Here is a 15574-nt window from a genome sequence, read left to right on the forward strand (position 1 = left end):
TGGAAATACATTGTGTCGACGTCTTTAATACTTATTTCCTCCACTGAAAGGACGGGCCAGGAAGTACAAAAGGAGATGCAATAGGAAAACAGGAAGCCACGGTGAAGGTGTGGGTGACTACACACTCACTAATGAGTTAATGACTGATGTGTGCACCCCCTTCATATGTCTGACTGATGACTGTAGTAGTCACTGAGGAGTTCTCACACACACAAACACACAGAATCTGATTAAATCTGATGTGGGGAAAGACGAAGTCGAGACAGGAAGAGGACGGCAGGCGACCAACCGTGGACGAGCCGAGACAAAGAGGCCATGTTGGTGTTGTAAACAAGACAGGAGAAGAGGAGCCTGTATCCATTACAGAGGGAATCTGACACTTTTAGGAAACCAGATCATCAGGTCAAATACTGCTTTTGTCTACTGAAATAAAAAGATGGAAACTCTAACTCTGAGAAAAGCTAAATTAGAATCATCTACAATCTGCTGAGAATTAGACGAGATAAAAGCAGCTGAAAAAAAGGCAGCAGCACAGACAGTTTGGAAAAGATGAGCTAGTTCTGCATTAAGTAGCGTTTATATTACTCTCAGTTATGTGTTACAACCAAAAAGAAAAAGAAAGTTCCAGGTTTTACAGTAATAGTACTAGTACCAGTATTATCGCCTGTATTTTCCAATTAAAACACTCAGTAAAGAAATGTATAATATATAAATATATATTTTAAGTCATATTACCGTCATCATGCCCATAATATTTTCTACACGTTAACATGATGCAGTGAACGTCTGAATACAAATAAATTATAACAGTAATTTATCTTGCTAACAGGACATCAAATGCAACTGTTGCTGCTATTTTTTGTTAAATTATGAAGAAAACTGTCAAAAAGCTTCTTTACAAGCACCAAGAATTTCAAGAGGTTTTCAAAGGCCGACCTGCTCATGAACTGAAGCAGCATCCTTCACACTGCTGCTCAGCTCAAACCTGCAGTCGAAGTATTTTTCAGGGAAAACAAAACTAAAACTGCAGGAATCAAGTTTGCAGCTCACCAGTGACATTTTACTGCAAAGGTTTTTAAGTGTCACATTTCTATTCTGACCTCTGAACCTGCAGGCTGATGCATGTCTGCTGTGAGGAGCTGCTTAGTATTCATGCCAGCGACTGGGCCATTGTCAAGCTGAATAAAGACACACACACACACACACACACACACACACACACACACACACACACACACACACACACACACACACACACACTCAGAGGGCAGCAGGTCGGGGCAGTAATTATAACAGCAGGCTCCCGAGACGTCGACACATGACCTGCAGTCAGCCTGATAACACACACATAGGGTATATAGTGAGAGTCAACAGTGAAGAGAAAAACTAACAATAACAGCCCAGCTACAGATGACAGATCTGGTTTTAATAACGTGTATGCATGCTTTCTGTGCTGGCACTGAAAGAAAATCTACTAATTCACTTCACTACAGTTTTTGTTTTACTGCACAGTTTAAGCCTGCAGTCCTCCTATTCATGAAATGAGGGAGTATTGTTTATGCAGCAGGAATCCGCACCACAGGGGGGCTCAGTGAAAACGACGCAGCCTCGTGTGGAATAAAAACAAAAGGCAGATCTGCTTTAACCTTTTCTGCAACATGACGTCACCTAGCAGGACGTAACTTACGCCTGGTTTGTGCCAACAGTGGAGTATTTAGTAACATGAACAGCCGCCCTCAGAGTGTCACAACCAAACATGAAACGGTTGCTGCTCTCACCTCTGCAGCCCGTTACATGACAAACAGCTGGATACGGTTTGTTCTGAACTATTCGTAAAACAGATCTGACTGCTGATGAACAGAAACTGAAAACCTGTTCATTCGTTCATCTCCACTGTTTGTGTGGTAATTAATAACAAAAATAATGATTTTATTGATGTTGAGTTTAAGGAAAAAATAAATGTGTTTGAATAAACTGAATATAATGTAAATGCACAGAAAAGCATCATCAGCCGTGTAACGAGGAAAGATGCTGATGTATGAGCAGTGTGTCCTCTAACATTATCATTATCATCTCCATTTACAGCCCACCTCCCTCCTCTGACCTCAGATCTGTCACAGAGCATCGAGGCTGTGTACCCGTTTCTGTAAACACAGTATGAGAGTGTGTCATTAGTGGGCTGGAAATGAGGGAAAGGGTCAATAATATCTGCACGTGGATGTACAGTAGAGCAAAAGACAATCTAAATCCAACAGCCATGTCTCAGTGTGTTAAACTGCTGTAAGAGGAGCTTTACAACATTCCCATCAGTGCTGTAATCCTGGCTCCACGACAAACAGCACAGCTTCAGTTTCCCATCACACGGACAACAGCGAGCCCTGTGTGGAGCGCTCGCAGGCGGCCCAGCTGTTCCCGAGGCCACTGGAGGTGAAGAGGACGAAGCCTCCGATGGACTGGAGAGCTGAGATACCGGAGCTGCTGGCAATGAGAGGCAGCAAACTGAAACGACCGCGGCAGGTGTCAGAGAAAGAGGCTGTTTGTGTGTGAGAAAGTGAAGATGAGTGTATAGACAGGACATCCGAGAGTGAAGCAGTGCTAGTCTGCATGGTTCAAAAAGCCACGTTTAACTCCTTAGATTCACAACCACACTGTCCACTACTGATGAAGTGTAAACGTGTTTAATTAACTTATGAAATGAGAGTCTCATCACAGTTAACGTTCAGAGATGCTTCAGAGTGGACAATAAGAAGAAGAGAAACAGGGAGCAGCTGTAGTTCAGTAACTGATCCCACTATACAGTCAAAACAATAAAACTCTCCACGTTAACACAGAACATCAAATCATTCTGACTTCCACTGAGAGAGTGCCACAACAAAATGTTGTCGAACATGAGAATGGAAGAGTTAGTTTGTGTAACTCTTCAGATTTAAAGGCACACATACATTAGAAATATTGTTCTTCAAAACTTCAGCCACTTCGCTTAAAGCGCTACAACGTCCAAACAAGATCACTACAGTTTATAACACATCACAGCAAAGGCAGCAAAACTGTCCTGTTTGCTGGAGGCAGCCACCACTTCACCAGTGTCGACACCCGCGTCAAACTGAATGTCGCAGATCAGGAACAACTATTGCGGCTGCCTGCATGTCTCATGGAGCTTCTAGTGCTACAGTACATCTGTGGACCAAACCAAGGTGTTCCTACAGAAAACAGAGGAACATATCAAGTAGAACCAGCAGAAACAGGCTGCGTTCAAACGCTACTACCACACCTACAAACATGGAGCCGGGGTTACCATAAGTAACCAAAGTATTGTGCATCCTTAAAATGTTTTTAACCACATCTTCACAATCAAATGTATTTGTTCTGAACAGTAGTTTACCCTCTGAACTCTTTGTAAACACAACATGCAGCACATTGTGGGAGTGAACACACTCCTACATGCTTCTGCTGTGGACACAGCTTTAATCTGTACAGTGTCTGCTCAGCTTTGACCCTTGAGCTAACACAAAAACCAACGTTCGTGCCATTTTCCAGCTGTTCCTGCAGGATGAGTTTGGAAATCACCTGTTCACACTTAGACCTGTGTTCAGTCTCCTCCGACCTGATTAACTGGCACACTTTGTCTGAGGCCTGAGGGGGATTATGCAAAGCAGAAACTGTCCAACTCATGCTTTTTATCTGATGTTGGTTTGACCTGAAGTTCACAAACTGTTTCATGTTCCTGACCCACAAACAGACACAACCTCTCCTACCATTAAAAAAAGGTTCAATATGTTTTTAAGACACTGTCTGAGGAGACGTCAGACCTTCTGCTGACCATCTGTTTCTCATATCGCTGGGAACCACCTGTCTTAAGTTCTGTAAAATGTAAAAATACACATTCAGGTGCAGAAATACACGCATCACAACACATATAAAGACTATCTGCACACTATCACACACAACCTTAATACAAACACACTGACTGACCTAAATATCAGTCTTTTAATCAGCTGGACATAACCATCCCCCACTTCCCTTCACACACACACGCACACAGTTGGCTGGTTTACTGGCAGCATGCCGGCAGCTTTCATCCTCATCCCAAATCAAACAAACCCGCTGTCACAACACCACCTACTAACTGGTTCATCATCTACGCCCAAACACACACACACACACACACACACTCAGGTGTCCCAGTGCAGAGTATTTAGGAGCTTATCTTCCTGATTAACCAAGAAACAAAGCAACATCACACTGTTCTTACTCTGAGAACAAGCCTTAGAGTCAGATTTTTCATGTAACTCTTGAATATTCATGTGCCCGTGTCAATATTAAGAACAAGTCTTGGTCGCTGTAACGTTTCCTATTTTTCACATCACAACTTTTTATTCCCAGCGTGACTGAGGAAAATGAGAAACAGCATGCACAGACTTCATTCTGTGCAGAATCATACCCAAAGCTCAGCAGAGGCTGATATGAAGCAAATGGGGGTATATTTTTCTTCTTTTTTGTTTCCCTGCATGACAATTTGTTTGCCGAGTTGCAGGCGGAATAATAATCTATAATCATTTGCAGATTTGATCGTCTAAACGGCGGATTCATCATATATAAACTAACAAGAAGCCACATGAAAATCTACAAAACTAGCAGTTTCTGGTTGTTTTGCAGCCTAAATACAGTCATTAGTTACTATATTTTGATGGTTTTAGTTATATTCTGAACCTCTGAATCACACTGAGTCAAACAATTCAATGATATTTAAATGTTTACTTCAAGAAAACAGACCGTTTGGCGTTTCTGGATTTAAATGAAACATACCAGCATAACAAATCTTTGAACTGTTGATGTTGAAAATGCAATGATTTATGCAGCACTGCTTCAATGAAAAGTTCAGAGTGACATAGTGAAGTGCTGTCAGAACAAACGCTCCATCAGTCAGGCTCCAGGCTGATGTCCCAAAACAACGACACGTGCGTGGGCAGGAAACTGAACTCAGAAACACAATGAATGTTACCTGGAAACATTCAACAAAAAGATGAACATCAAGCTGTAGCAATGTTCCATCAATTTAATCTGCTCTCCAACATGATTAATGCCTAATGCTACATGCTAGAGGCTCCTACTCACTCGAACTGATGTTTGTTTAACAACAACAAAAGTGAAGCACTGATATCAGAGGAGACACCCTGATACACACCCCGAGGACTTCATGCAAATGTCCTCTGATGCACCGAATGCCATCAGTGTCCACCCACAGCTCCCAGACTAACCAGCGCTGCCAGACATTCAGGATCATGTCTCAGTTCAACGTCAGCTCACAAAGACAAAGGTAGTAAAAGTGCCGCTTAAAGGCAACACACACAAGCTGCGGAGTGGCTGACAACATATGGCCGTGTTTTGGTTGTAAACTGGTGTTTCTGCTTGTACAAACAAACTAGTGATGTTCAGGTTAATTTCAGGCTTATTAGCATCTTTACATCCAGCAGCTTGCTCTGCTTCCTCTCTGATTACAGCTCCCTTTGTTCCTCAACTACTGGTTCTGCTTTGAAACATGACGAGGAGGAGGACAGCTCCACTACAGAGGCACGTGTGTGTGTTTGAGCCTGCTCACAGCAGGCGTTCTTTCTGTACCGTATGTGGAAATGTGCTTTTTAAAATGTAAACTCAGTGTTTTGGTGCTCATGCTGGGTATGAAAGGATTCGATGTGCGTCAGCGAGCGTCCTCGTCATCTGTCCTCTGATGGATTTGAGCCTTATGTAAGGGCTTTAACCAGCGAGAGGCAGAATGATGTGACGCTGAGCTGGCACACAAACATCGCTCAGCCGGTGGTAGACATGACACAGGCCGAGACAAAACACACAGGTTGATAACCGGTGTTGATTAGTAGTGATGAATTTTATTAACTTTATCTATTTATATCTGTAAGTATGAGCATTAGCGGATTTTACTACTGCTACTACTACTACATTACTACCTCGTGATCAGTCCACTATAATGGAAAACCAACTTAGTTAGTATATTAGTTATCAACTAGTTGGTGTTGTGGTCGTATGTGTTTTCCCAGTGTCATTCTCCAGTCACCTCAAGCAGAGAGCCCAGTTCTAAGAGAGTCTCAGCCCCTCATACACACATAAAGTAAAAATAAGTTTGTGAAGCTTAGAAATAAATACTGTTTGTGTCCTATGTGTAAATTTCACACTGCATCACAGATCTTGATCTTTTCTGCGTATCCTTGTAACATCCAGCCTGTCAGAGCACATCTTTGGGAATATCAACTTCAGAAAAGAGCAACCCTCTCATGAGACCATGTGGAGACGCTGATTTCTTCCATTTCAATGCAAAATTGTGATTGAAGCAGCCTAATGTAGTCGCGACAGCGTGCAGACTACAAAATGCAGAAGTACAGATTAAATAATATAGGTTCAGGTCTTTTCTTTATTGAACTATTAAACAACAACTGAAATGGAAATTTCAAATGAGAAAAATTATATATATTTATATATTTAAAACTAAACTCTATGATTAGCAGGTGTTGATTATAAAATATTTAGTACAATCTGTACTGTTGAACCTACTGATGACAAATCTCAGCCGCAATAGTTTGTTCTTATGTTTCATCATGTCACACGTAAATCAAATGAATATGTATATGATGTAAATATGTTAAAGTGAAAATAAACTTGAATCTGAATAACAAAGAAGCTGAAAATCCACATTTAACTTGATTAATGACTTCAACAGTGAATCAATTTTCATTAAGTCCGATCATGGAGAGGGACCGGTTTACTGAGACTGAATACATTTCCTCTACACTGACAGGTTCATCAATTGACTGATCATTTTAGCAATTCACAACAATGTGAAGGTCAAAGAGACACACAGATCCATAAAACAATCATATCAGGGGACGACAGTAAAGGACAACGTCTTACACATACACGTGCAATTGCTGTCAGGATGTGAGGTTGCTGGCGATGAAGCATAAAGTACAAGGCTTAAAGAAACACACACTCTGCTGCAGTTTAACAGGGAGGTGGAATGTGCTACTTCACTGCTTCTAAAGGCTTGTTCAAATAAGGGAGCATGTCTCTCTGCACCACACACTGACTGGCCACAAGGTCCAATTTGGGTCTGAAGAGGAAGTGGGGGAGGAGGAGGAGGAGGAGGAGAGATCGAGAGATCCAGACCTCCCACACGTGCTCTTTGACCCAAGAACAACCTCCAGCGACTGGGGCAACACAGCAGCCGGTTGAAAAGTCAAAAAGACTGATGGAGGAGCGAGAGAGAGAAAGAAGGAGCAGTGAGTGAAACAGCAGAGAGACAGAAATGAGGCAGATGTGGAAGCAGCAGCACAGTTGATTTATATTCACACATTGATATTCACACACATGTAGCCTGAATAACGTTCAGCACATTAACATGGAGCAGAGAAACTTCAAAGTGAACCTGGAACTACGAGGAAGTTCAGTGAGAGTCGGATCAACCAGCAGCAACACAGTGGGGCTGCAACTCATGATTAATTCTATAAAAGAATTAAAAGTTGCTCGATATAACCTCCTAAAGTCCACGATGTTTTATTCAGAATCCCCGTTTTGTTGGAACAGCAGCATAAAAGTGAGATCACAAGTGAGAAGCTTTAACCTTCAAATGTTTGGAGTTCTTTTCTTGAAAAATAAGTAAAGTGATTAATGAGTATCTGTGTATGATCGGTGATGGCTGTAATGAACAGCACAAGCTGATGTTTTAAACCCTAATTTTAATCATATTTATTGTGCTGATGACAAATATTAAGCTGTTTCTTGACACTGTGATGACTTCAGAAAAGCCAGAGTCAGAGTATAGCACTTTCTACCTTACTGGTGGTCAAAGCACTTGTACAGTGAATAATAAATATACAACATACATCAGATCCTCACATCACCTCTGTGAAGCACAAGCAGTTCTTCAAAAAGGATTTATATGGAGGCTTTTCATGAACAAGAACAATTTCAAGAAGATGTAACTACCAAGACCTAAAGTAACCACACACACACACACACACACACACACACACACACACACACACACACACACACACACACCACGCTCCACTGACCTCCCTGTAGAAATGATCCAGTCAGAATAGAGCAGTTAAGGTGGACAGACAGAAATAAAGTCCCAGTCGGCAACTCACACTCAGAGAACCAGGACAGACCTTGGCCCGGTTCTGATGTCTCACAGTCTTTGGTTCCTCACCTTCATGACCACAACACCAAACTCCAGTAAAGCAACACCCTCAGAAGTCGTGCTAACACATGCTAACACATTGGCATATACAACACTGAGTGAAAGTAGGTCTCATGCTAACATTTTAGCATCGTTTGCTTTGTGAATGTATCCTCACAGCTTCTCCTAACTGTTCAAAAACAATCTGGTCAGTTGCACAAAAGCTAAATTTTACTCAGTTCTTTAAAACAACTTTTAAAATCTTCTGGATCGTTTTAAGATTTTAACTTTAACAAGTGATTAAATGCTACAGGAAGTAGATAAGAGGTCGTTTGTTGAGACCTGATGTGTTGCACACCCTCACACTCCTGACCTCACTGCGTCTTAATGGAGTCTACTGGTTGGAGAGCAGCCTTCTGTAGGGAATTCATGTGGGGGAACGTGTGCATGAAAGGGTGTGAATGTGGGTGTGTATTCAGGGCGGAGGGTCTCAGCGTGTGTGTGACCTATATCCACAGCCATGCAGAAGTAATGTGCATTACATGTGTGTCAAAAGTCTCACACACACACACACACACGCAGTTGTCAATTACTAGAGCTATGTTTCCATCAGTGTATCTCCTATCTCTAACATCACACTCCGCCCAAATGCTCTGACTTCACAGCTGTAAGCTCTTTCTTAGTCAAAGCCTTGATCTCTCTCTGCTTCACTTTAAACTAGCTCTGCATACGCTTCCACGTCTATAACTTAAAAAATATATTTTCTATTCCTGTTCAACTAATTTGTTTTAAAAGAACTCCACTTCACAGGAGCATCATTTTTGGAGGTTGCTGTGCATGGTAACCTCCTTGACTTTCTAACCTTAGCCCCAAAACCTAGAGTCAGTTATTCATCTGAAGGAACGGGGCCGACACCAAAATGTCCTCTCAGGGTCTGAAACAGTAATTGGTCCTCACAAAGACACACACTCAACAAAGGGTATAAGAGGGGTAAAACGTGTTCGGAGAAAACGCTGCATCACAGCAGCAGCATACGTCTTCTGCTGCATCCTTAGTTATCTGCCTTCATTCCTTTCCTTGTCTTTCCTTCCTTTACTATTATTAGTGTTTGTTGTTTACGTTGCTCTTTTCTTTTTTCCCTCTTCCGTTTTCCTTTCTCCTTTTTTCTTTCCTTCATTCCTCCCTCCTTATCTCCTTATTTCTACACTTTGTCCTTCTCTTTTTATTCCTTCCTTTCTTAACTTGTCTACTCCATTGCATTCCTCCTTTCCTTCCATCCTCTTTTCCTTCTTTCCTATCATTAGATCTCCTCATTCCTTCCCTTCTTCTTCCCCGTCCTCTTTATGATCATCTCCCTCATTTAGTCTCATTTTTCACTTATCACTTCTTCCACACATTTCTCTGTTCCCTCCTCCATTGTTTCCTCCTTCTCATCCCTCCTTCCTTTCCACCCTTTCTTACTTCCTTTTCTTCTACTTCCCTCAGTGTCTTTTCCTCCGTGTGTCCTTTTTCCATTCTTAGATGTTTACACGCGCTCATGTCTGCACATGTGACATATATGCGAATGCACATTTGGTGCTCGTACATATCATCTGACTGTTATTTCCTGTTTTAAATGTATTAACGTATGTGTCTGAACATGACTTGTCTTGTTCCCTGTCCGTCTGCAGAATAACAAATCACCACATGCAGATTATCACCTTTGTCTTACTGTCAGGTCAAGAGTGAAAAAGCCAAAACATGTGAGTAGATATGATTTAATGTTATTTTTTTAATGTTTAAATAGACCAACAGAGTGTCGGTAAATAGACAAACTTGGTATCAGCCTCTGCCTCAGACGCCACGCCAATACAAACACAGGTTACACATCGTCTGGCAGCTCATTAACCAGTACTGCTGATGTGACCTGCAGCCCCTTTGAACACGTCTCAGGAATCCCAGAAATGTGAAAGCCGTGCTCTCTGTCCAACGCTCGCCCCACCTCCTCACGTCAGACCCAAACTGCTAAACCTGTTCGTCAACCTCTAGGATCCTGAAAAAATACCTGGAGAATCCTCTGAGAGAGGAAAGGTCACAAATGTCCTAAAGAATAAAGCTTTACTTTCTCTGTAGACTCATCACTGACGTGATCATATTTAAAGATGCTCAGTGTTCTGTAACGAACAAAGGTTAAATCAACTTTGAAACACCTTAGTCTGGACCAGCATCGCTCAAATGTGTGATGTTTATCTGGGAACAAAGAAAAGTAAGTCTGTATTTGTGTGTGTGTGTGTGTGTGTGTGTGTGTGAACCAGAGAAGAACAAACATGTTACTAAAAATGAGAAAACAGAGCTGCAGAACATCTCTTAACTAATTCTTCATCACAGAGACACAATAAGGTTCTGCTCCGTCTCTGCTGTGTTTATGAACCAAACATAAACGTCCACGAACTACATATTTATTCAGCACATATTTCTTCTATGCAGGAAAGTTTGTTATGGTTTGTTTAGTATGTTTTTCTGTAGGACAGAATTAAATAATCACATTTTAATAAGCACATGATGGCAAACTAGGTTAAAATGCTTTATGTGACATCATCAAAAGGCCAGGATCATGTCATTTTTGGCCCTAACTGTTGATCCCTGTGTTACACGACACATCAAGTGGTCTAACTAGAATGGATGGGAGTGAAGAAGACCGGCTCTAGCTCAGCTCTCCTCAACAGAGGCTGAGGTAAAGGTGGAGAATATGGGCACAAAGATATCTGGTCGTGACTTATGGGGAAAAACTATAAGACAAGACAAACGATCTGCAGTTTACAAATGCAGAACAGTAGCTACATGTTGAAGAGTTATGGGTTTATTTTAATGTACATGGAGGAAAAAGTAAATCAACTGTGATTTTCTACTGATTAAGTAGGTAAATTAACTCCACCACCATCAACTGTAAAATTAGAATTGATATATCTATTTATGCACCATTAATAACAGCGTGATAATAGTATACGCTGCGTATAATAACAGAAGAATAATATGTTCAGTTAAGTACTTTTATTTTAGATACTGCTAATTAGGATTTTAAATGCAGGACTTCAAGTAGTGAAGTATTATTATTATGTGTAATACTACACTGCTGAATACTAGAATAACAGCAGTATAACTCCAAACCCAGTCCTAAATGTGCTGTTTCTATTTCAGGTGCGACTGTGAAGCTGGTTCTACGGTCAGCCGTGAAACAGAATGAACTCTGTCCTCAGGAGCTCGGGGTGTGTGTGTGTGTGTGTGTGTGTGTGTGTGTGTGGTGTGTGTGTGTGTGTGTGTGTGTGGTGTGTGGTGTGTCCACATGTGAAACTTCTGCTGCTGCAGCTGGAAGATCACACATCTGTGGAGAAGGTGGTAGAGAAAGAAGACACACATCTGTCTGAGCAGCTGTGAACAGAACAAATCCACTTCCTCGCTCTCTCCCTGTCTCTTGTCTCTCTCTCCCTGTCTCTCTCTCCCTGTCTCTCTCTCTGTCTCTTGTCTCTCTCTCCTTGTCTCTCTATCTCTTGTCTCTCTCTGTCTCTCTCTCCCTGTCTCTCTATCTCTTGTCTCTCTCTGTCTCTCTCTCTCCCTGTCTCTCTGTCTCTCTCTCCCTGTCTCTCTGTCTCTCGTCTCTCTCTCTCCCTGTCTCTCTCCCTGTCTCTCTGTCTCTCGTCTCTCTCTCTCCCTGTCTCTCTGTCCTCTCTCTCTCTCTCCCTGTCTCTCTGTCTCTCGTCTCTCTCTCCCTCCGTCCTCTGTCTCCGTCTCTCTCTCTCCTGTCTCTCTGTCTCTCTCTCTCTCTCTCTCCCTGTCTCTCTGTCTCTGTCTCTGTCTCTCTCTCTCTCTCCTGTCTCTCTGTCTCTCTCTCTCCCTGTCTCTCTGTCTCTGTCTCTCTCTCTCCCTGTCTCTCTGTCTCTTGTCTCTCTCTCCCTGTCTCTCTGTCTCTCGTCTCTCTCTCTCCCTGTCTCTCTGTCTCTCGTCTCTCTCTCTCCCTGTCTCTCTGTCTCTCGTCTCTCTCTCTCCCTGTCTCTCTCTCTCTCTCTCTCTCCTGTCTCTCTCTCTCTCTCCCTGTCTCTCTCTCCCTGTCTCTCTCTCTCTCTCTCCCTGTCTCTCTCTCCCTGTCTCTCTCTCCCTGTCTCTCTCTCTCTCTCTCTTGTCTCTCTATCACCATGTTTTCCACTCGTCCCATGTCGATGGAAATAGGATGCTGACGTTGTTTGCAGATAAAAAGCGAGCACTGGTATTGTCCAGCTGTTAAAACCTCACTGAAGCTGCTCTGACTTCACCCACACGTCCAGACGCTCTGTGTTTTATTTTAAGAATAAAGGTATAAGAGAAATCAAGGTCGACCTCCAGGGTCAAAGTCGAACTCTGCTCCCTGCTCCTACTTCCTCTCTGACTTCATTTTCTCCCTCACTGCTATTTTAAACACATTTTTCCATGCTTGCTTGTCTTTTTGAGGATGTTCTTCTTGTTTTGTCTCCTGTCTATCTTGTCTTTTGTGTCAAGGTGAGATGGTTTTACAGCTCTGCAGCGATGAGTTTCATATCACCTGCACAAACTGCATGTTTCTGTCTTTAAAACTCTTTTTTTTCTTTGGGCTTTGTCACTGCAGGAGCCTGAAAACTAAAGTCAGAGTAATGAAAGACAAACAGCAGCGGCTGGTCGTCGCTGTCGCATCCAAACATCACCCTGCTGTCCAAAACAAATAACTGGAGCTCATGACAAACACACACACGCACACACGCACACACACACACACACACACACACACACACACACACACACACCCTGATGCTTTCTCCCCCACTGTTTCAACTTTAACACTCTTAGTTAAATTCAGATAATGTTTCAAAGTTAAAGAGTAAAAGACACACGAGGGTTAAAGAGGGTTGTTATTAAAAGAAGTGTGTCTGACACTTTCATTGAACTCATGTTTACAGTCACAGCCTGTCATGATGAGGGGGCTGTGAATTCATTACACATACACAGGGAGACGTGAGATGTGTTTTTACCATCAGTGCTTCCTCCGTTCATGCTCTCGGTGCTGGACTGTGACAACGCCGTCCTTCTGGTCCGGCGAAGGGACCGGTTGATGCTGGGACTTCCTACTGGTGTCGAAGTGGACGCCCCATCCCTTCTGGAGAAGATCCCGCTGAAGAAGCGAACCAGGCGCCTCTCACTGGAGCGACCACCTCCTCCCCGCAGGAAGAACCCCCCTCCTGAGCTGTCATTCTCGGCTGCCATTCGAAGCAGGTCGCTGTTGTCCAGCGTCCGGTTTTTCCCGCCTCGTGCCCTCTCCCAGCGGCTCAGCTCAGACATGGAGTCTGTCTTGTTCAGAATGGCGCCCACCTCCAGAGTCCGGCTCTTCTCTCTGGTGGGGTCAGAGAGGCGGGAAGACCGAGACTCAACAGCAGCCTCCGTGTCCTTCTCGCCACCGTCCCGCCCGGTGTCGTGGCTGATGCATCCAGAGCTGCTGTGGTGTTTGTCTTTGGAAAGCGCCCTCAGACGCAGCAGCTCGCCGCCTGTCCAGTGTCTGAAGCTGAAGCTGCGACGTAGCAAACCAGGCGGCTGCTTCAGAGGGGGGGTCTCTGGTGCTGCTTTCCCGTTACTCTTGGAGTGTGGCATCTTCCCATCTTCATTCGGAGGAGGATCAGAGCTCCTCTCCTCCATGCTCTTTGCTTTGAGGAGTCTCATCGTTGTACTCACGCTGCCATTCTCCACAGCAGCACCTGTTTGTGGTGTTTCAGAGCAAATCTCCTCTGTGAGTCTGTGTGAGTCCTCTGCTTCCTGCACTCTGCTCTCCACCTGTGTCTCCTCTTTACTCTGCGGTGACACGTTCTCTGGACTCTCTTTTCCATGCTCTACTAACGGGCTAGTGGCCTTTTCCTTCAGCTCTTTCTGTAAGTGATGATTCCTGGATAGTTTGAGCTGTCCCAGCTCCAGCTGCCCTGTACTGAACGTCCTGAAGTTCCTCATGTGGCTATGCGACGCAGAGAAGTCGTCCGACTCGTCCTCGACCTCTTTCAGCTGCTCCAGCAGGCCGCTCCGCTGGATCTCTACAGAGCCTTCACGCCGGAAGGCGCACACCTTGGGGTTCTCCACACGCTGAGGGCCCGACACACCTCCCTCATCATCCAAACTCTCCCTCTTCACTAGGGTGAGGGAGATCCGGTACACGGTTTTCCTCTGAGGCGTGCCCCTCTCCATCCTGTCAGTGCAGTTACTGTCCAGAAGATACATCCCTGATAAAAAGTCACCTGCACTCAACTCTCTGTAAAGTGTGTCTGGAGTAACTTTAACGTGGCCTCACTGCACTTTATTAAAGTCCAGTGATCTATTAAATCACTAAATGATCCTGTCGTTATTCTCTAGTTTTATTCTAATGTCTTCTCTCGGCAGATTTGGTAAATGGAGTTAAAACCAACAGTAAATCAATTTTGAACATGTTCAGAAGCACCAGTGAAAGCTGGCGTTTCCCTCATCCACATGTGCACAGAGCGCGGACTTTGACGCAGGAAACACATTCGGTTTTCATCCGAGCGGAATGTTAACTGGGAACAAATGCAACAAACAGGCGGAGCGGAGCGTCCTCGGCTCCTCCGGGGCTTCTGCCCGGCACGTAGAAGCTCTTCTGCCCCACAGACACGTCCTTACCACCGGGAGTCCTCCGCCGTGCGTCCCGCTGACAGCTCTGGATCCTGCTCCAGTATCCGCGTCTCCATTACAAACAAAAGCGAGGGGTAAATATTATTCTAGAGCTGCGTCCCGGACGGTGCCAGTGCGTCGTCTCCCATTGTGTGCGCACACCGCCCGCGGCGCAGCCGGTCGAGCTCCTTCACCTCGGAGCGGATTCAGCTGAGATTCAAAGGTTCCTGGGTTTAGAGCCGCGGCCCGGTTCCGTCCTCCTCCCTCTGCTCCTGCTTTGCCCTGAAAGTGACACCAGGCACCGCGGAGCCCCGGTCCCACTCCCTCCCCCGCTGCTCCGTGAGCACACTGCGCTCCACGCACCGACACCGACACCGACCGGCCAGCAGCAGCGTGGGGGGATGGGAAACACGGAGCGGGACGGTGAATAGGAGCCGGACTTTACAACGAGGTGCACCAAAAACACGTTTGTTATTCTCATTACAAAACTACGGCACAATAAACTTAACACATATTTATGTCTCACCGTGGTGTCAGCATGTTCATCCTGCTGGAAATCATAATCTGATCCTTTAATTTTACCCTTTACACACACACACACACACACACACAGTTCACTAATTAGACAGGACTGTAAGCAGAATCCATTTAAATGATTGTAATCATTTAAATGGATTCAAAAGCTTTCAGTCACAGGTTTTATATGTTTCAGTTTACACTTGTACTGAATTA

General features: G+C 44.1%; 1 protein-coding gene across 2 annotated transcripts in view; it reads right to left on the bottom strand.

Annotated features, from left to right (window-relative positions):
- Positions 1-15574, bottom strand: part of agap1 (ArfGAP with GTPase domain, ankyrin repeat and PH domain 1) — a 136792-nt gene that overhangs the window by 86030 nt on the left and 35188 nt on the right. Inside the window, exon 1 of one of the 2 annotated variants that reach the window (XM_026361006.2) lies at positions 13210-15429. The exons of the other annotated variant lie outside the window; for it this stretch is intronic. Within the exon in view, the coding sequence (XP_026216791.1) occupies positions 13210-14437 (1228 nt within the window). The 5' untranslated portion in view covers positions 14438-15429. Of the gene's footprint in view, positions 1-13209; positions 15430-15574 lie in introns of those variants that run through there. 2 annotated transcript variants of the gene reach the window in all.

This window comes from Anabas testudineus, chromosome 2, assembly GCF_900324465.2.
Source record: "Anabas testudineus chromosome 2, fAnaTes1.2, whole genome shotgun sequence".
Classification (NCBI taxonomy): Eukaryota; Metazoa; Chordata; class Actinopteri; order Anabantiformes; family Anabantidae; genus Anabas; species Anabas testudineus.